This window comes from Podarcis raffonei, chromosome 5 (assembly GCF_027172205.1).
Source record: "Podarcis raffonei isolate rPodRaf1 chromosome 5, rPodRaf1.pri, whole genome shotgun sequence".
Lineage (NCBI taxonomy): Eukaryota > Metazoa > Chordata > Lepidosauria > Squamata > Lacertidae > Podarcis > Podarcis raffonei.
Genome location: NC_070606.1, coordinates 48,234,918 through 48,254,436, shown reverse-complemented (window position 1 = coordinate 48,254,436; position 19,519 = coordinate 48,234,918). Strand labels below are relative to the sequence as shown.

The 19,519-nt window shown below is 39.6% G+C and overlaps 1 protein-coding gene across 1 annotated transcript in view; it reads left to right on the top strand.

The window, feature by feature from the left end:
- The window catches only part of WDR11 (WD repeat domain 11), a 50,065-nt gene extending 30,881 nt beyond the window's left edge, over positions 1-19,184 (top strand). The window contains exons 15-29 of the mRNA XM_053389032.1: positions 144-268; positions 1,047-1,194; positions 4,333-4,439; positions 5,333-5,447; positions 6,740-6,911; positions 9,123-9,231; positions 10,250-10,312; positions 11,630-11,695; positions 13,272-13,449; positions 14,073-14,168; positions 14,383-14,548; positions 15,367-15,464; positions 16,443-16,588; positions 18,239-18,318; positions 18,734-19,184. Coding sequence (XP_053245007.1) covers positions 144-268; positions 1,047-1,194; positions 4,333-4,439; positions 5,333-5,447; positions 6,740-6,911; positions 9,123-9,231; positions 10,250-10,312; positions 11,630-11,695; positions 13,272-13,449; positions 14,073-14,168; positions 14,383-14,548; positions 15,367-15,464; positions 16,443-16,588; positions 18,239-18,318; positions 18,734-18,882 — 1,818 coding nt within the window. The 3' untranslated portion in view covers positions 18,883-19,184. The remainder of the gene's footprint in view (positions 1-143; positions 269-1,046; positions 1,195-4,332; positions 4,440-5,332; positions 5,448-6,739; positions 6,912-9,122; positions 9,232-10,249; positions 10,313-11,629; positions 11,696-13,271; positions 13,450-14,072; positions 14,169-14,382; positions 14,549-15,366; positions 15,465-16,442; positions 16,589-18,238; positions 18,319-18,733) is intronic.
- The last annotated feature ends 335 nt before the right edge of the window (positions 19,185-19,519 follow it).

Below are 19,519 nucleotides of genomic sequence, written 5' to 3'. Positions count from 1 at the left end.
GTAAGGAAATGGGACTTGACTTGCATATTGTTATCTTTCATAGCATTTTTAAAAATCACTCTCATGCATGTAACACTGAATCTAATTTAGGGTTGGTAAATAATACCTTAAGATGTGAACAGTCATGACTTCTGTTCTTCCAGGAATGGTCGCCTTCTCACAACTTGAAGAGCTTAAGAAAAAAGCAGCTTGCAGCCCGCGAAGCTATGGCCCGGCAAACAGTGGTATCAGAAACAGAACAGAGCAGTTTGGAGTCATCGGTGATCAGGTGTCAACACTATTCTCAGTGAAAAATCACACCAGCTTCTCCTTTGAGTATTTGTTTTCTTGCCAAGAATGCATTGCATTAGCACTGCATTTTGGATTTACAGACCTTTATCGATGTTGTAATTTAAATGGGCTGACCTTTAAGAATCTTTATACAGTGAAAGTAACAGTAGGTGGCAAAGCATGTGTCAGAATCTGATGCCCTGCATTACTGTAGCATGTAAATTGAAGCCCTGTATATGTGAGAGACATTATATGAATAGATCAGCTTCACTTTAATTTGTTGGTTTAATCATGGGCCTCTAGACCATGCCCTGGAACTAGGGACCAGAAACCGAAGGTGGTTGTTTCTTGCCTCCTTTAAGCTAATTGTGTTTGATTCTTTATGTTGCTTTCATTAATAGACTACTTAGGGTGGAATTCAACATTGCCCTAAGTTGATAATTCTGTCTGGCAAACAGAAATGCGTGCACTGATTGAACTATTTCCTCTCCCCCACATTCACTGTTTTGGGGGTTCACTTGACCTTCCAGAGCAATATCTGGGGATGGCATGCAAGCAAGGGGACGGGGGCAAGGTCCTGTTGCACTACTAGGACTTCTTGTGCTGGCTTCTGTTTGTGCTGCTTATAATTGCAATGTTTGAATTAAGATACGGCTTTTTTTCTAATTACATAATACATATACGTACAGTATGTGTTCATTTAATAGTGTAAGTGTAATTTGAGTGAATCTGATCGTTTTGAAAATAAAAATCAGCAGTTGGCTTCTCTTTCAAAGCTTATTGCAGGAAGCTGAGAGTAAATCGGAGCTGAGCCAGAACATTTCTGCTCGGGAGCACTTCGTGTTTACAGATACTGATGGACAAGTTTATCATTTGACAGTAGAAGGGAATTCTGTCAAAGACAGTGCAAGAATTCCTCCTGATGTAAGTTCAGTGCTATATTTCTAACTTTTTATTCCTTTTATAGATTTTTACAAAACAGCTTCCAACAACATACAACAAAAAGTACCAATTCTTTTTTTCCCCTTTCTTTTTTTAAATGGTAAATTTTATTAGTATTTTCCACACAACAAAAAACGAAAAATGAAAAATAACAATACACAAAAACATACATATGAAAAACAAATCCAAATCTTACAAATCGATAGTATAAACACTAAAAAAGAAAACAAACATTGACTTCCACCAATCCCACAGCACCTCCTTTACCTCTCTTCCTGTTTTCCTTATCATCTCGATCCTAGCATCTAAATATATATCCCTCTTTCTTATCCTTTCACTTCACAAGGTTATTCCAGACTCAGCCAGACTTCTGTCCTCGAACTTTGTCTTTTAAGGTATTCATTTAGGCACTCCCATTCCTTTTTCACAACACTTTTTGGTTTTTGTCTTATTATATCTGTCAGTTTGGCTAACTCTAAGTATTCTGAAAGCTTACATAACCATGCTCCCCTAGTGGGCAACTGATTCCCTTTCCAATACTTAGCCACCAGAATTCTTGCTGCAGACGTTGCGTATAAGAAAAATTTAGTTTTATCTTTTGGGACATCGTCGTTTAATATTCATAAAAGGAATGCCTCTGGCCTTTTACTATATGATATTCTTAGTATTTTCTTTATTTCTTCATGGATCATGCTCCAAAATTTCCCAATTTTAGAACTAAGGGTCATGCTTAGTATCACCGGAAAGAACACTGAAGAATATAACAACTATTCTTGAGGCAAACATTGTTAGTTTGACCCAATGACTCCAGTAGCCGTGTAATGACTCTGGTATGCATAAGGAACTCCATGCCAGTAGGATTTGGAATCTATTACCTCTGGCAGCAGAACTAAGAATACAAAATCTTCTGCTATGCTGTCCCAGTGTCTCCAGTAGGATTACTTGTTAAAAACACTTCAGAATCTGCTTTCTTCCTTTGCCTTCAGATTAGTAGCATGCCTAAACACACACTCTTTAAGTCATAGTTATGCATATGAAATGCTGACCTCCTGTGGCCACATAAACAACTTTTCATTGCTGAAATGTTCTAAATTATAGCCTTTGGCTACGTCCCTGAAGCTATTCACATTTGACAAATTCCATCAACCTTTACCATCTCTACATGATTTGCAGCTTCACTGTCAGTTCTTAAATATGTTCAAACAGAATATTTAGTTTTCTGGTTCTTTGCTTTCAAATCCAAGTAACAAAAGGAGCTTCTAAATTAACCCCAGAGGCTAGTTTCCTGCCTTACTGCCCATTTATTATTTGACCACTAAACAATTGTAAATCTGACATCAAGAACCCCATTTGTCTTCTAAAGTGCCTGGATTTTTCTAAGCAAGACATGAAGTCATCCTTGCAGTAGCACACCATGTGTAATTTTGCCTACAGGCATTTGTAGGCTAAATGATTGTTTGGCTTCCAAATGCCATCATGTCACAGTAAAACTGATCCCCCTCTTTCAGGGGAGATGAATCATGCCACAAAAGAGGACATTCTTGGCCCAGCTCAACATTTCACTCTGAAAGTCTTCATTTGTTCTTTTTCATTGCTTTAAAGCTTTACAAATCTTTTAGAGATGCTTTTCTCATGTGGTGTTGCCCTCCTTTATATAGGTCAGCAATCAAGATATTTTAAAAATCCTTCTGTTCAAACTGTCAGGATGTCTGTTTTCAGATAATGTGACAGCTATCACAAAGAGTGACCTGCTGTTATAAATCCAGCCTCCGATGGCTTTAGAAATATGTCAGATTATGGACTGGGGAGACGAAGAATAATAATGGCAAAACTCCTGTATTTTGTGGGGTTTTTTCCTTGGGGTTTAGTAGAAAATTATCTGTTACAAATATAGATGTAATATATAAATGTCGAAGCTACTTCAACAACCTTTTATGTGAATGTCATTGGTAAAGGGAGGGGGTTATTCAAGTGATAAATAATCTATTTTACATTCTGTATGGATAATGGTTTGTGTCTGTGCAGAGGCATACATATAACTAGAGAGCATACATGTTCTGCTATTTTCAAATCACTTAACATCAGTGGATTCTTAAGTGCATTTACTTGATTGTGTGTAGATACGTCTTCATTTTTGTATTATGTGCAGTATAGTGCTAAACAAATAAATAACTTGTGGTTCACGAGTAGTTTAAGGGTCAGAACCTGGCTCTCTGTTTTTCATCTCCGAGCTACATTATAAAATAGTTCATCTAAGCAAGTAGCTTTGTCAGGGAGGACCTTTTATTCAGTTATAGGATTAAAAGAAAAGGTAACTGAGGTTGACTACATATTCGACCTTGGCTTCTCTCTTCCCTAAAGCAAACCTACAGTTGCTACCCATTGATCCTTTTATTGACATTTGTGCTTTAGCATTTGAAAGCTTTCATTTTCAAACCAAGGAGGAAAAGAACCACAACTCTACAGTGTAGCACACATATTCCCGAGCTTTCAAAATACAATATTTAAAAAATAAGATTCTGGCCTCAAAACTATATTAATGTTGTTTTTAGTGGCCTCTCTTGTATCAACAATGGAAGAATTTGACTTACTCTTTTTTGGTATGAGGTCAAAATACTCTGCATGAGTTGGCACAACATCACAAAGTCTAGAAATTAACCACATAGTTGATAATAAAAAGCAAGTATAAGTTTGCATATTATGGCTTAGATCCTAAAGCAAATTTGTTTAAGAAAGTTCACAGAAGAAAAGTTTTCCATCCCTTGCAGCCACCTGCATGCTACTCCCACAAGCCTCTTCAGACAGTTGTGCAACCCTTACGATCAATGTGAGTGGAGTTCGGGGCAGTTTGGAATGATTCCCACATCCCCCAGCATCCATGCTGGATCCTACAATGATCAGAAGAGCCTTCTCACCCTCCGAAGAGGCTTTGCAACAGGGAGCAGGAAGAGTCTGCAGAAGAGACTTTCCTTCCATGAACTTTCTTAAGCTAACTTAATTTGGAATGCAAGCCCGGTTTAACTGTTTTACAAATGATTGATTGGTTTATACTGCCACTTATGCCTATTTTGTGTAGTTTCTGTTTCACAGCTTTAATCTCTGCTTTTTAAAACTTTGCAGGGAAGCATGGGCAGCATAACATGCATTGCGTGGAAAGGAGATATCTTGGTCCTGGGAGATGTTGATGGAAATTTGAACTTTTGGGACTTAAAAGCCAGAGTATCCAGGTAGTGATCTGTTAAACAACAACTACAAAACAAACCCCTCCAATGAAGCCTAATTCGCACATGACTCAAGTGATTGCCCCCCAAAAAGTCAGAGATTGAGGTGTGGAAAGTCATTTTCTGTGAATCAATAATCCCGTCGTGAGAAACTGCCCAGGAAAGCTCCTCTACACATATACCTCCAGAATCTTCCTGACATTTCTAGAAAATGCCCAAACCACATCGGTTATGTTTCACAAAAATGGCTAACCATGCACACACATAGGAGTTCAGTGCTGTATTTACTTTTGCTGGCAACTACTCTACCAAGTAATAGAGAAAGTGGATCTAATTCATAGCATGTGTTTGAAATAATTCTAAATTTTGCCACAAAACCAGGTCAGACCCAAGTTGTCTATGAGCACACTAGCCGTACAGCTTTCTTTTTACAAAATACGGGTCCAGAAGGATTGCCACACAAATACTGGGATTGTGTACGTAATAAGCTGACATGATGCTGTTGCTATAGTGATGCTTCCTGAGGCGGTTTTGGGGTGGCACAACCAGTGTGGCAGCACAGGGTGCTGTGCTGCAGGGACCCCCGCAACAATACTGCAGAACGGAACGAGAGAGGTTGGGGGGGGGGTGCGTCAAATTTTAGCATCACACAGGGTGCTGCTGAAATTTAAGAGCCCAAAGCCCACCACTGATGCTTCACTAGTTTGCTATGTATTTAATCAAAATAAGAATATCTGTAGAGGGGTGTAGTGGTGGTTTAGAGGACAAGTTCTCCTTATCATTCCATTTGGATGGAATACTTCCATTTAGATGGTCTCTGAAGTTTAGTTCTTCAGTCTGTCCTTAAGGTAAACTCAAGGGGGAAATGTACTATTTATGTCCTACCTTTTCCTTTCCAGAGGCATCCCCACACACCGAGGCTGGGTGAGGAAGATACGCTTCGCCCCTGGAAAAGGAAACCAAAAGCTAATAGCAATGTACAATGATGGAGCTGAAGTTTGGGACACAAAGGAGGTCAGTACATAGCTGTCAAGATTCCCTTATTTGGCGGGACAGTCCCAGCGCCATGTCCCGCTGCTGCCCCTTATTGATGATGTCCCTTAAATAAGCTACTGAAGGTAATGGGGCCCTTTCTGTGTCCAGCTGTGCTTTGTCAACAACAAATTGTTGCTGTTTTTTGTGTTGAATATATGCTATACGGTAATTTATGGACCTAATAGGTATCTAAAGCCATTTGCACGCAACAAAATATGTATTTTATCAAAGTAATTGTTGATCCCTTATTTTGGCTGCTGATCCTTTATTTTCGAGGCTGCTGGTCCCTTATTTTCAAATCTGTAAGTTGACAGCTATGGGTCAGTACCAATTTTGCTTTACTTGTCTGAATTGGTTCTAATCTGCAAGCTTAAAATGATGCTTACTTGTTTCACAAAAGAGATTTAACTTTTCTTTGCTCTTTCAAACTGCTACCAGCTGCTTAGTTGCTTTTGCCTAGATTTTCAAGCCATTAAAGTGTTGCTAAACTAATTGGGTGAAATCCAACATTAGTCATACACTATGCAGAGCCACTGAAATCAGTGGACTTGAGTAATTGTTTTATTGTGTTTATTATTTATCACAGATGCATTTGCTGCCCTGGGCTCCTTTGTGAAAAAGTGTGGGATATATATTTACTTGAATAAATCAGTCCATCAATTTCAGTGTATTTAATTTGTCTGATTTTCAGACCAAAGGCTCTTGGAAGTTAAACACATTCCACGTAGAAATACAACCAAGCATGACAACAGTTATTGAATGATGGCTTGCTCTTTTTTTTCTTTCAATACTAGAGTTTTGCTTAACAGGCATTGTGCCCTGTTCAGACACATCACTACTATCTTGACTAGATTTAATTGAATAGAGAAGCTTCAAATTCAACCACAAGGATGGAAGGGAGAACCAAGTATTACTAATTACAGTTGAATGTATGTGTGGTGTTAAATTTATTTTTTTTAGATGTTTATAAAACAAAAGGAACCCAGTAATATTTGCAATAAGGACTGACAGTAGTAAAGTGGAAAATATTTAAAGCATTTATGAAATATTCACATTTTGTAGACTGTCACAGTAATGCTGCCACATATTAGCTGGTAGGCTTTTACATTTTAATTTTTGTTTTATATAATTGACTCAAAAGGACAGCCTTTCTCCCTTGCCTGATTATATTACTGAGAATCATGGAAACAAAACATAATTTCACTGTGTCTGTACATGGAAAGGGAGACCACTTCGTCTTCTAAAGCTAAAATATGTTGCATTTTTTTCAGGTACAGATGGTGAACAGCTTAAGAACTGGAAGAAATGTCAATTTTAGAGTACTTGATGTTGACTGGTGTACCTCTGACAAAGTGATCTTGGCATCAGATGATGGCTGCATCAGAGTGCTAGAGATGACAATGAAATCAGCATGTTTTAGAATGGATGAGCAAGAATTAACAGGTATGGACAAAGGCCAAGCAAATGCAGCTCAATGCTTTATTAGATTGCATTCATTTGGCACATGAAGTGATTGACAGAGGAGTGTTCCCTGTTCAAATAGCCAGAGGATGAGATAGATGCATATATTTTTTTACCAGGATTATGGAGAATAGAATAGAATAGACTTTATTTGCATAGCCAACAGGCCGTAGCATCAAAGGACAGACAAAAACAAAAATACATTACGGAAATAGTTATCATAAAATAATCTCAGTACTTAAAACTTGGCAGAGGTAATGATAGACAGGATTATGGAGTCAGAAGAACTGAAATGTTCTTGACTTCAGGCAGGAAGCTACCACTAGCAGTTTTCCTGCCAGTGGTAGCGGCAAAGGCTCCAAAACTGAGTGTTCACAATAATATTAATGTTACAATATATCTGTCTTAAATGATTACTGTATTTCATAACAGCACTTCAGAACGAAATGAAGAATGTTTCTTTGTTGACTATGTATTCTACCTTTTAAAATTATTATTAAAAAAATAATTGGCCCATTCTGAGGTCCTTTCTCTGGTTTACTATCAAAAAGGCCAGAATCTATCTGATTTACTTGTTTAGACATTGCACTGTACAAGAGTTTAATCATTGTACTTTGGCAATTACCGTATTTTTCGTCCTATAGGGCACACCGGCCCATAGGACGCACCTCATTTTTCTGGGGGGGGGGGAATGAATAAAAAAAAATTATTTTCCCCCCCAGCCGTGGCTGCCTCCCCAAGCCTTGCGGACACCCGCCCGAAGCACGGGGAGCCCTCCGGAGGGCTCTCCGTCCTTTGGGCTGCAGGCTGCCACTCCAAGCCTTGTGCACCCGGCGGGACCTCCCGCTGGGCGTGCAAGGCTTGCAGGCACCCGCCCGATCCACAGGGAGCCCTCCAGATGGCTCCCCATGCTTCCGGCTGCAGGCTGCCACCCCAAGCCTCATGCGCCTGGCGGGACCTCCCACCGGGCTTGCAAGGCTTGCGGATAGCTTCTTGAAGCCTGGAAAGCAAGAGGGGTCGGTGCGCACCGATGCCTCTCGCTCTCCAGGCTCCAGCGAAAGCCTGCATTCTCCCCATAGGACGCACACACAGTTCCCCTTCATTTTTGGAGGGGAAAAAGTGCGTCCTATGGGGCGAAAAATACGGTACTCAATATTTTTGTTTTTAGTATCGTGACAGTGCACTTTCCTAAAGATACTTATACACAAATGTGTATGCAAGTTCCATGTTTAAAATAAATTGCCATCTTCTATTCAACAGATTCAAGAGGTATTTCAGTCCATATTTTTTGAAAAATTATACTTCTTGAGTATGTGTTGGAGTACATCATTAATTCTCTTTGCAGTGTAAAATAATGATGCTTCCTGCTCCCTGCTATTTTATTAGACTGCCAGTGTGATTTTTAAGAATAATAATATCTATTACTATTCACGGTCTTGCATTTTGAGTCAGATTCAGATTTTCTGTTGTATATTTACTATCAGATAGCCCCTGTAAACACAGACAATTCTGTGACATAGCTTGTGCTGTTTCTGCAGAATGCATCTTTTTCCCTCTGTGCTCCTGCCTTTTCATGAGCCACTTTATAATTCCTCTAGTGGTATCTAACTATAAGTATCCGCTTGGGGTTTTTTTATCATCACTGCTCAGATCTTTATTTAAATTGTGGTTAATGCCCTAGAACCAGAGCAGCAGAACTATATGATTCCAAGGAAAAATTACACTTTGGAGCTCTTATGTACTACTGAGAAATAATCTGCCTAAAATCTGTGCTGGACTTTGTTAAGCCACGCCCCTAAACTATGCATTTACTTCTTTAACAAAAATTTGATGGAGGAGATGCAAACCAGTTACCTTTTCAGATCAGTTTTTCAAACCCAGACTGCAGAATGCCTGCAAGCCAAGTATTTCCAGTGAAGCTAAGCACTGACAACCACGAACAAAAGAGAAAACCAGTCTCCTAACCCTTGGTCATGATTCCCAGGGTAGGCACTCAAAATCACACCCGTCCATATTACGGTCTGTGCAAATGCAACAATTCTGGGGTCTGCAGTTCTTTCTGGAACACTGTAATGAAAACAAGCCTTCTCATACTCCATTGCACTGTAAGCAAGCACAGATCCCAAGTTCTTTAATATCAGATTGAACAACAACAGATTTTCTTTCTTTTTTCTCCCTTTTTTTTGTTTCTAGAACCTGTGTGGTGCCCATATCTACTTGTTCCAAGAGCTTCCTTAGCATTGAAAGCATTTTTGCTACACCAACCGTGGAACAATAAATACTCTCTTGATATTTCACATATGTAAGTCTAATATATATTATTATATTGAAGCGCCTGCTTTTTATAAAATGGCAACGTTCCCACTAACTGTTTAGGGGTATGTGAGTGGGTAATAAAACCCAACTACTTTCCATTTAAATATTTGAATTTTACCCATCTAGAAGTGATAATTAATCATCATTTTAGTGTATCCATCCATGGGCAAAGTATATTCTCTCCTGTTCATGCATGAATAATCCACTGGTTCCTTGCATACATGCACATATAGAGCTTCAATGTATTGAAGTACAAATAAATGCAATTTGGTTCAATTTGGACTAGCCCTAAGAAGTGCTAATGACTGCAGAGTTGGGATTTCTGAGCCTTCATTTTTCCCTTTACATGAGTAGAGCGCCCCTAACATTGCATTAAAAGGGAAAACCATTCCATTCACTGGACTCTGTAAGAGTCCTTGGTTGACAGATATGGAAGTTTTCAGAGAAGGTGACTCACAGTCCTGACTTGAAATGGAGAAAAGTGCCCAGAGTGACTCTGGGACATCTTGTCAGCATCTAAACACTGATCCAGACCTGAGAGAAACCCACTTATTTCAACTTTGATTGCTCTTGATTATTTTTGATTTGATTATTTAATTTCTATACCGCTTAATATATTTAAATATATCTAAGTAGTATACAAAACACTGAAGAAACAACAGACAACTTAAACAAAATATTACAAAAATCCATGGTTCCATATAAACATGTTACATTAATACAAAGTAGTATATATAAATCAATATCAATTCATTTTCCTTCTGACACAACCTCCCTCTGCGTTCTCACCCAGCATCCAAACAAACTTGGCGCATACAGAAAAGTTTCACAACGAGAGGAGTTCCTAGAAACAGCAGACAGCACTCTTGTTTCTCACTCTAGACTTGCTTTTTTTTCCCTTTGGCTCTTCTGAACTCTGAGCACAGCCATGCTCTTCATCAGATTGGGATGTTTCATCTGAGACTCTAGATATTTGTCTATTAAATCAAATGTTTGCTTTGCAGAAATTATCCAGAGAATGAAAACGTTAAAAATCTGCTACAGGAACAGTTGCACTCCCTGTCAAAGTAAGCATATTTCAGTTTGTGTTATGCTACTAAAATGCATTAACATTGTTTTCTTTTGAGTTCTCCTCTGTTTCTCCCCAATATGCATCTTGAGAGATATTAATGTGGCAGTAATCTTTAAGTTCATATTTCTTATCAGATCTAGTCACACTGTTAACTTCAAACCTATATAGACTGAAATCCTATACATGCTAGCCTCAGAATAACTACCATTCAATTTAATGGAGTTTCTTCTGAGTAGTGTATAAGACTGCATGGCAGACAAGGAAGCTTTTAGAACAGTTTTATATTTTTACTTTTTGTGTTACTTTTTGTGGCAGTCATATTGATCTGGAAGCCAAATTAATGTTACGGATTAACAAAATAGTTTAGTTTAGTGTGATGCAGAATCCGTGCTGGCACATACTACATATACTTAAATACAGTTTTAATCCATGACTCAGCTTTATCACATCCAAAATTTGCCATACGTTTCAAGCTTACTTTCCTTTAAAAACCCACAGCATCCCCTTAATAATAAATGTTTCCGCAAAATACTGGAGGGGCTATGGGAACATATTTTCATATATGCCAAGAATATAGTACCATTAATGGGTTCTGGAGGCAAACCATTGATGAAATTATGCCCTAGAATTTTGTACTTGTAGCTAAATCAGCAGTGTAATGTCTTTTTAGACAGCCATCCTTTTGTCTTGCTAGCAGCAATACTAGAAATAGCATACCAGCAGGAGAATCTCATTGGGATTCTAGTGCAGTAAAACACTGATATTGACAAGCATACAAAACAGCTCCATGCTTCTAATTGAATGGCTATGAATCACCAATTAAAGAGTACAAATTATCTGATTTGTAAATGAGTCATTGGTTCAATGGTTTTGTAAAAGATGGATGTCATTCTGTATAAATAGCTTAAATCCTGTAATAGTGATATAATGACTATATATGAACACAGGAAGCTGCCTTATACAGAGTCAGACTATACAGTCAGACTATACAGAGTCAGACTATCGGTTCCCCTAATTCCATATTGTCTACACTGACTGGCAGCAGCTCTCCAGGATTTCAGTCAGGAGTTTTTTCCAATCCTACCCAGAGATGCCAGGGATTGAACCTGGGACTTTTTGCATACAAAGCTCCCTGTCAAGTTTCAGTGGTTATAATTTGTATGTTCACCTTTTTCCTTTTTATAAAAATGTGTGGGAAATGGTTTCCTTTTAAGTAAAAACAACCACCACCTGCAGTATCTAGGTTGATGCACATAATGTGTCTGAATGTGTTTCATAGCAAGATATGAAACTATAAATTATCTTTTCTTAGTGACATCAGGAAACTTTTGCTTGATCCAGAGTTCACCCTCTTGCAACGATGTCTATTGGTTTCAAGGTAACAGAGAACTTAAGTCCAAAGCACAATCCCTGTTTTGCAAGTAATTTTTCTGTAGTCCTTAGCCTGGTGATCAGTATTTTTGTTTAAAACCAATAGGGCTATTAGAGCATGCTTTCTGTAACAGAATCAGCATCCCTGTATAAATGATAGGCGCAAAGGGGTATGTTTCTCATAAAAAAATCATTTGAAGTTCTGTATTTGATGGTGTTATTTATAAAGTTATGTACAGTAAAAGCCTTTCAGTCTTTAACTACCTGTCAAATCACCTTTAATCCTTTTTGTGCGACTGCATATATTTACTTGTGCAAGATACATCGTCTGGAAAGCATACATCAAGGTTTGGGACTTGCCATGTCAGAATGCTGGTATGAGATTGTGTGGCTGAATGTTCTTGCCTGTAGAAAACCAGCATGTTAATTTAATTTTCTGTACATGTGGGGAAATAGTAGAAAGGACCATCTGTAGTAGCCAAAGGAGACTTGCCCATTCAAGCTAATAAGGCACTGCTCCACCAACCTCAAACTGCTCTCAGTCAGCCTCCACCTGCCCACCTTCCTATTTACAACCAGTCCAGGGAGAATCACTGCATGGTGTTGTCCTTCTGGAACTCAGCAGGGAGGAAGCTGGAGGCAAGTAGAATTAGTTGGCCCCACCTGTCATTGGTTCTGGCTCTACTTACTGATGGACTCACTGTCTTCTGCCCTACTAGCTCCAGTGGGCACCAGCCACCACTGGTAGCATCATATCCCAATTGGGCTATATCGCTGCTTTTTGTCATTACATAGCAATTAGCATAAGAAGAGCACTGCTAGATCAAACCAAAGTTATATCCAATCCATCATCCTGTTCTCACAGTGGCCAATTAGATGCCTATGGGAAGTCCACAAGCAGGACAGGAGCGCAAAAGTACCCTCCCCACTTCAGATCCCTAGCAGTTGGTATTTAGAGGCATAATCCCTTCGATACTGGCTACAGCCATCCTGATTAGTAGACACTTGATAGTCATATTCTCCCTGAATTTGCCTAATCTCCTTTTAAAGCTGTCCAAGTTAGTGGTCATTGCTTCTATGATATGCAGTAAATTTTACAGCTTGGATATGCACTGTGTGATGAAGTGCAACCTTTTGTCTGTCCTGAATCTTCCAACATTCAGTTTCATTGTATGAGCCTTGGATAGGAAGGAAAACCTCTGTCTGCTTCTCTATACCATGGTTTATTTTGTACACTTTTTACATGTTGTCGTTCTCAACTAAAAATCCCCACTGTTGTGACCTTTCCTCATGGGGAAGATTGTACAGTGCAGAACCATGTGGTGTAGTGGTTAAAGTATTGGACTAGTATCTGGGAGACCAGGTTTCAAATCCCCATTCAAGCCATGAAGCTCACCTTGGAGCAGTCATCACTCTCAGCCTAACCTACCTCCCAAGGTTGTGAGGATAAAATGGGGAGAAGTATGTACTGAGTTCCTTGGAGGAAAATGGGTTACATATGTGATAAATAAATTGCCTACTTTCTGCATTACTTCTTTGTGTTGCTGATGGTGAATATAATGGCAGTGATTTTATTTTGCCAGGCTGTATGGAGATGAATCTGAACTGCATTTCTGGACTGCTGCTGCCCATTATTTGCATACTTTTTCCCGGGGGAAACCATTAACTGTAAAAGCAGAAGACACACTGATTTCTCAAGGAAAAGGGATCAATCCACTAGATATATGTTATGATATACTGTGTGAAAATTCCTATTTCCAGGTATGGCAATATTTTAAAACTAAGTCAAATCTCTTTGACATAAAGGCTTTTCTCATATTCAGAGCTTTTATATTTAAGAGCATGTCTATTTGTTTTTGTTATTCATGCACCAAAATATTTAATTATGTGTTTTTTTAAAAAGCAATTATACTGCTTGGTTATAATAAAATCTCTAAGTGGTTTACAAGGAATGTAAATAGATGTACAGCACGGTTCAATGTTTGTTGAATTTAGAGAACATTGGTCACTGATCACAGTAGAAATAGTATTTATTTTTTATTTTGCATTTATAGCTACATTGCCCCATAGCCTGTGGCCTTATTTATTCCAATTTTGCTCTAAAGACTAGGTGAATTACTATCAGGAGGTTCACTGGTCTTGGTTGTGAATTTGAGTAGCTTTCAGAAACAGAGGCGTTAACTCAAATATTCCTGTCTCCTATTGTACAAATGGGCTAAATTTCCAATAACTTAACCTCAGTGTCAGGCAAACCCACAGCCTATTGTCAATCATAGACCCAAAGTGATGCAACCTAAATACCTGGATTCATTAGTGGTGTTGTCTCATATGTCTTGTTTTCTGAAAAATCATTCTCAGTTTCTTAATCACTTGATTATTTGCAGAAATTCCAGCTTGAAAGGGTCAATCTCCAAGAAGTTAAGAGATCAAATTACGACCACACCAAAAAGTGCACTGACCAGCTGCTGCTTTTGGGCCAGGTTTGTGACACCTAGTTTAGCCTTTCTACAGTTGTTCAGTTTATTAGCAGGCTATGAATAAATGAATGAAACATTGACATTAGGCATCGTTACAATGTAATTTTTGTTTTCTTTTTTAAAAAAAAGTTCTCAAACTTGTGCGGTGGGTTAGATATTTCTGAGTGTAAAGGAACCATTGAAAGCTGCATAATGTTTTGTTTTTCCTCCTTCCTAGACTGACAGAGCTGTGCAGTTACTTCTGGAGACAAGTTCCGAGAATCCCTATTACTACTGTGATTCCTTAAAGGCATGTCTGGTCACAACAGTCACTTCCTCAGGTCCTTCCCAAAGTACTATTAAATTAGTAGCGACCAACATGATTGCAAATGGAAAGCTGGCAGGTGAACTGTTCGTTCTGTTTCTTGAACCCAAAATAATTACTGAACTGACTTAGGGGTCATGGGGAGAGAGGAGAGAGAGGGCAAGTTCCTTTGTGCAGCCAAAAGCAGCACTTAGTTGGATACCGCTCCCAGTTTTGAGTGCCGCTAGACACTTGCAAAATTGCCTGCACCATATTTAGCTAGGATAAAGTTCAGCTGATTTTATGCTGTGCAGGGACTGCCTTCATAGATAAAAACAGACATATTTATACTTTTTTGTGCTAATGAAGCATTAAAAGAAGGGGGATAATAGAGTTAGGAAATCAGCCCTGAGTGCTTACTGGAAGGACAGATCCTGAAGCTGAGGCTCCAATACTTTGGCCACCTCATGAGAAGAGAAGACTTCCTGGAAAAGACCTCGATGTTGGGAAAGATTGAGGGCACAAGGAGAAGGGGACGACAGGGGACGAGATGGTTGGACAGTGTTCTCGAAACTACCAACATGAGTTTGACCAAACTATGGGAGGCAGTGGAAGACAGGAGTGCCTGGCGTGCTCTGGTCCATGGGGTCACAAAGAGTCAGACATGACTAAACAACAACAATAGAGTTAGGTGCAAACACGGCACTGCAACTGAATGGTTTCTTTGAGCTCTTGGAAAGTTTGGGCTCTTTTAAGTGTCTTTCTACAGGGTAGAAGTAAATGTTTGTAAGTAATGGAATTTGGATCAGAGGAAAATTGGGCTGCTTGCACTCTCCAGGTAGAAATACTCACAATCTCTTTGATATTCTCCATGTTTTTAAATTGTGTTTTGTTAAGCTCAGACAACTTCTTTTTCAGAGGGGGTCCAGTTACTGTGTTTAATAGATAAAGCTGCTGATGCCTGTCGTTACCTGCAGACCTACGGTGAATGGAATCGAGCAGCATGGCTTGCAAAAGTAGGCCGTTTTTCTCAGTCTATCCTGTATGAGTTGCTCCTTGCTAATAAATGTTTAAAGCTGGCACACTCTTAGTTCACTCACAGGAGGGTGAAGGATTCTCAGCTTCAGTGTTTTTAACTCTTGGAGGAGGTAAATTTCACACATGCACATTTTGATGACAGCCTGTTCAGGAAACATCACACTTAAGATTGTTCAGGTTTAACGATACACATCAAAGAGAGTATTGCAGACTTCTGAATGGAAGCAACCAACATTGGGATGGCAGGGGGAGGCTGTTAGCCAATTCCAAGGGAGAAGAGTTGTTTAACCAGAATCATTGCCTTTGGAATTGTGCTGTCTATGACAGCTGACGAGTTGTTTTCCCTCATAATACTGCCAGGTAAGTCTTGCCCATGTCTCCTGATTGGAAACTCATAGATCTCCAGAATTTATTTATATTTTTATTTTTTAAAAAAAGCAGTTCAGGCCCAGCTTTTACTTCCAGGTTCTTACTTTTGCCTCCCCAGCTGGTCTTCCTTCACAGTCTCCTTCTGACCTTATGTTACTCTTTGCCTCCAGTTCCTATGGTCTCTCAAGCTCCCTTGTGTTCTTTATTGTGGTCAGACATTTCCCTGACCTTGCCTCTTGTGATGATGTTATTGTTGCTTTCTGCTAGTCCACTTCCTATGCTTAACTGGAACCCTCTTGCTTTTGGGGAAATACGTTTCCACTCAAGGCTCTTGGCAGGACCTGACCTTGGAATTTGTGGTGGGAACACTGGTGCTTTCTGCAGGATGTTCACCAAAACAGTTGTGTGAATACAAATCTATAAGAATTCTCCCCACCCCCAAATGTTGTTTACCAAAAACCTTTTTAAAAGCTTCCACCCAAAGGAGAGGCAATATAACTGGTATGCAGTATTATGTATATTTTTGTACCTTATTGTGCTGTTTCTTGGCTTCTAAGATTGCTTCAAATATTTCTAATCTGTCGCAGGTTCGTCTGAATCCAGAGGAGTGTGCTGATGTCTTCAAGCGTTGGGTCGATCACCTTTGTTCTCCACAAATCAATCAGAAATCCAAGGCCATCCTTGTCCTCCTTTCCCTGGGTTGCTTCGTGAGAGTTGCAGAGATGTTGCACAGGTCAAATGAGGCGTTTTTTCTTTGCTTTGTTTATTTGAAAATTTACTAGGCATTCCTCAATAGATGTATATACTCAGCGGCATACGTAAAAATACTGTTGTTACAATTTTTGAGGTCAACAACAGGACCATATATACAAACAGAGGAAAACCAAAAGTAGAAAAGACACACATTCAATTGAGAATTAAAACAGCAATTATACCTAAAAGTCATATCTGAATAAGTTCAAATGCATGTGTTTTCTCTGAGAGAGAGCATCTTAATTTTTCAGTAAGTACCGTATTTTTCGCTCTATAGGACGCATCCGACCATAGGACGCACCTTGTTTTAGAGGGGGAGAACAAGAAAAAAAAATCTCCCCCTCTCTGCGCAGCGCACCTTCAGCGAAGTGGCAGGAGAAACGGAGCCCCTTCCATTTCTCCTCCCGCTTCGCTGAAAGGGTGCTGCGCAGCTTTCCCACATTGCCTTCGCCTGCAGTGAAGGCAGCCCAAAGCCTCCAGAGGCTTCGGGTTCCTTTCGCTGAAGCCAGGAGAGCAGGACTCTCCTGGCTTCAGTGAAAGGAGCAGCCTTCCCGCTGCTCCCCGAGCTTGTGGGGCTGGCGGTGGGGGAAGCCCAGGTTCTCCCCCCCCCCCAGCCCCAGGGACCACACATTCACTCCATAAGACATACAGACATTTCCCCTTAGATTTTAAGAGGAAAAAGGTGTGTCTTATGGAGCAAAAAATACGGTAATCTGATTGGGCTCCAATCCTGTACCCAGTTACCTGGGTGTGAACTTCATTAAACTTCAGTAGACATTTATTGTATTGTGCTGCTGTTTGTGTTTTAGTCCGTTACAGCAAACACATTAAGTGTCCTTTTGTAGCCAGATACATTGTGGTATAAGCATTCATGGATTAGCTCACTTGAAGTGTCATTTTCAGTTGGTAGGTAATACAGTGGTGCCTCAGGTTAAGTACTTAATTCGTTCCGGAGGTCTGTTCTTAACCTTAAACTGTTCTTAACCTGAAGCACCACTTTAGCTAATGGGGCCTCCTGCTGCCGCCGCGCCGCTGGAGCATGATTTCTGTTCTCATCCTGAAGCAAAGTTCTTAACCCAAGGTACTATTTGTGGGTTAGCGGAGTCTGTAACCTGAAGCGTATGTAACCCAAGGTACCACTGTATAGAAGTGTGCGAGCACAGTTGCACACAAACATAACATGTAAGAGAACAATATAAACGCTGGGCAGAGGTCTATGGAATACAAGCATTTTCATGGACTAGAGTCCACTCCATCATATGCTATGGGGAATCTTCATCTGGCAGATAGATACATGCACGCAAGAGACATAATTTCACACAGTGGGCCTCAAAAGCTACAAAATGAGTAAACTACTATTTGTATCTGCTTGTTAATGTGTTTGAACTGTTACATTTCTTTAGTCAGTAGAGGCTAGAAAATAGTACTTTTACTTTTAGTGGCGCAAATGCACGTGCTATATAAATTCTTGCTCAGAATTGGGGAGCTGAGCCTGTGACCCTTTCCAGGTTTTGCATTAGAGGCATTGCTGAGTACAGTCGCAAGCCTCTCAACATGCTCTCATAGTGACAGAGAATGTTGTAAGCTGCCTTGCCCTTAAGAATAAAAATCATCTATTCTATTTTAACAGCATGAGGTATTTTGACAGGGCAGCCTTGTTTGTTGAAGCTTGTCTCAACTATGGCACAATTGAAGTCAACGAAGATGCAAATATCCTTTTTATCCAGCGACTGAATACAAGAAGTTTCTTAAATAGGATTGCTTTGGGGGTTCTGTACTGTGTAATGTGTGTTTCAACTGAATTACTCATTTTGAGAGAAGAAAAAAATATTCATTGTTGAGGGAAGGGATAACATTTCCCCCAAAATGATATGGAGGATCCAGGTGATTATAAGCAGAGAGTTCAGTGAAAAATAGCACAAGTAGTATTGGGCATTTTCATGTTCAAGAGCCAAGTATTCCTCTCAGATAGTGCTAGCTTATTTAATTTAATTTAAATTAATTTGCATCACTTTCTAGAGTCATTATGATTACTCTGTTTTGTGGGGGATGGGAGAGAAGAGGTCTGTTACCTGGTTGTCTGTTTACTCGCTTCACTCTGTGCATTCCTTAACCCACACTTTACAAAAACTCATCCATGCGATATTTGCAGACTATGCCAGAAGCCTGAAGACTCTGGGGTTTAAACAGGCTGCTACTTTATTTGCCTCAAAAGCGGGACCAGCTGGTAAAGATCTATTGAATGAACTTGAACAGCTGAAAGAAGAAGAATGACAGCTCTTAAGCAAACCACTAAAAACTGAGATTTCCCATCAGATGTAATCATCAGTGAAGTAACTTTTTTAAAAGACAATGAAGGGGGCTTCCTTATGGTGAAAAATACAGTTTGGTCACAGTAGAAATTGGAAATGCTGAATGTCATGTGTGGGCAGAATTTTCTCCTAATTTGTAGAGATAATGAGTTAAGGAAAATGTCTGCATTTCTCTTAAACCAAAATTTAAGTGCTCATAAGAGCTTTTAGCTACTTAAGGTAAAGAAATGATTCATCTTCTGGTGTCTTTGAATGAAAAGTACAGAGCCAGGAGCAGTCCAGCATTTTGTAACCCCCAAGCACCCATGTCACATGACCTGACATTTCCAGCAGAATCTCTTGCAATGATGCAGATGATATTGGGACTCAGTCCTGCACTCTAGCATCCTATGTGGCTTTGTGAAAGTGAACATACATTTCAGTTTGTACACTGCTTCACTCGTTCTGCTAAATATATCACTGCTCCAAGCAACATCTAAGCTGCTTGCTCACTTGATACTGGAGATGACCTGGTATTTCATCTCAAAGTGAGCTTCTTCAAAAAGGGGGAGACTCTTTCACCCAAAAGCATGGGAGCTGTGCAATTCCCAGAGCTTGTC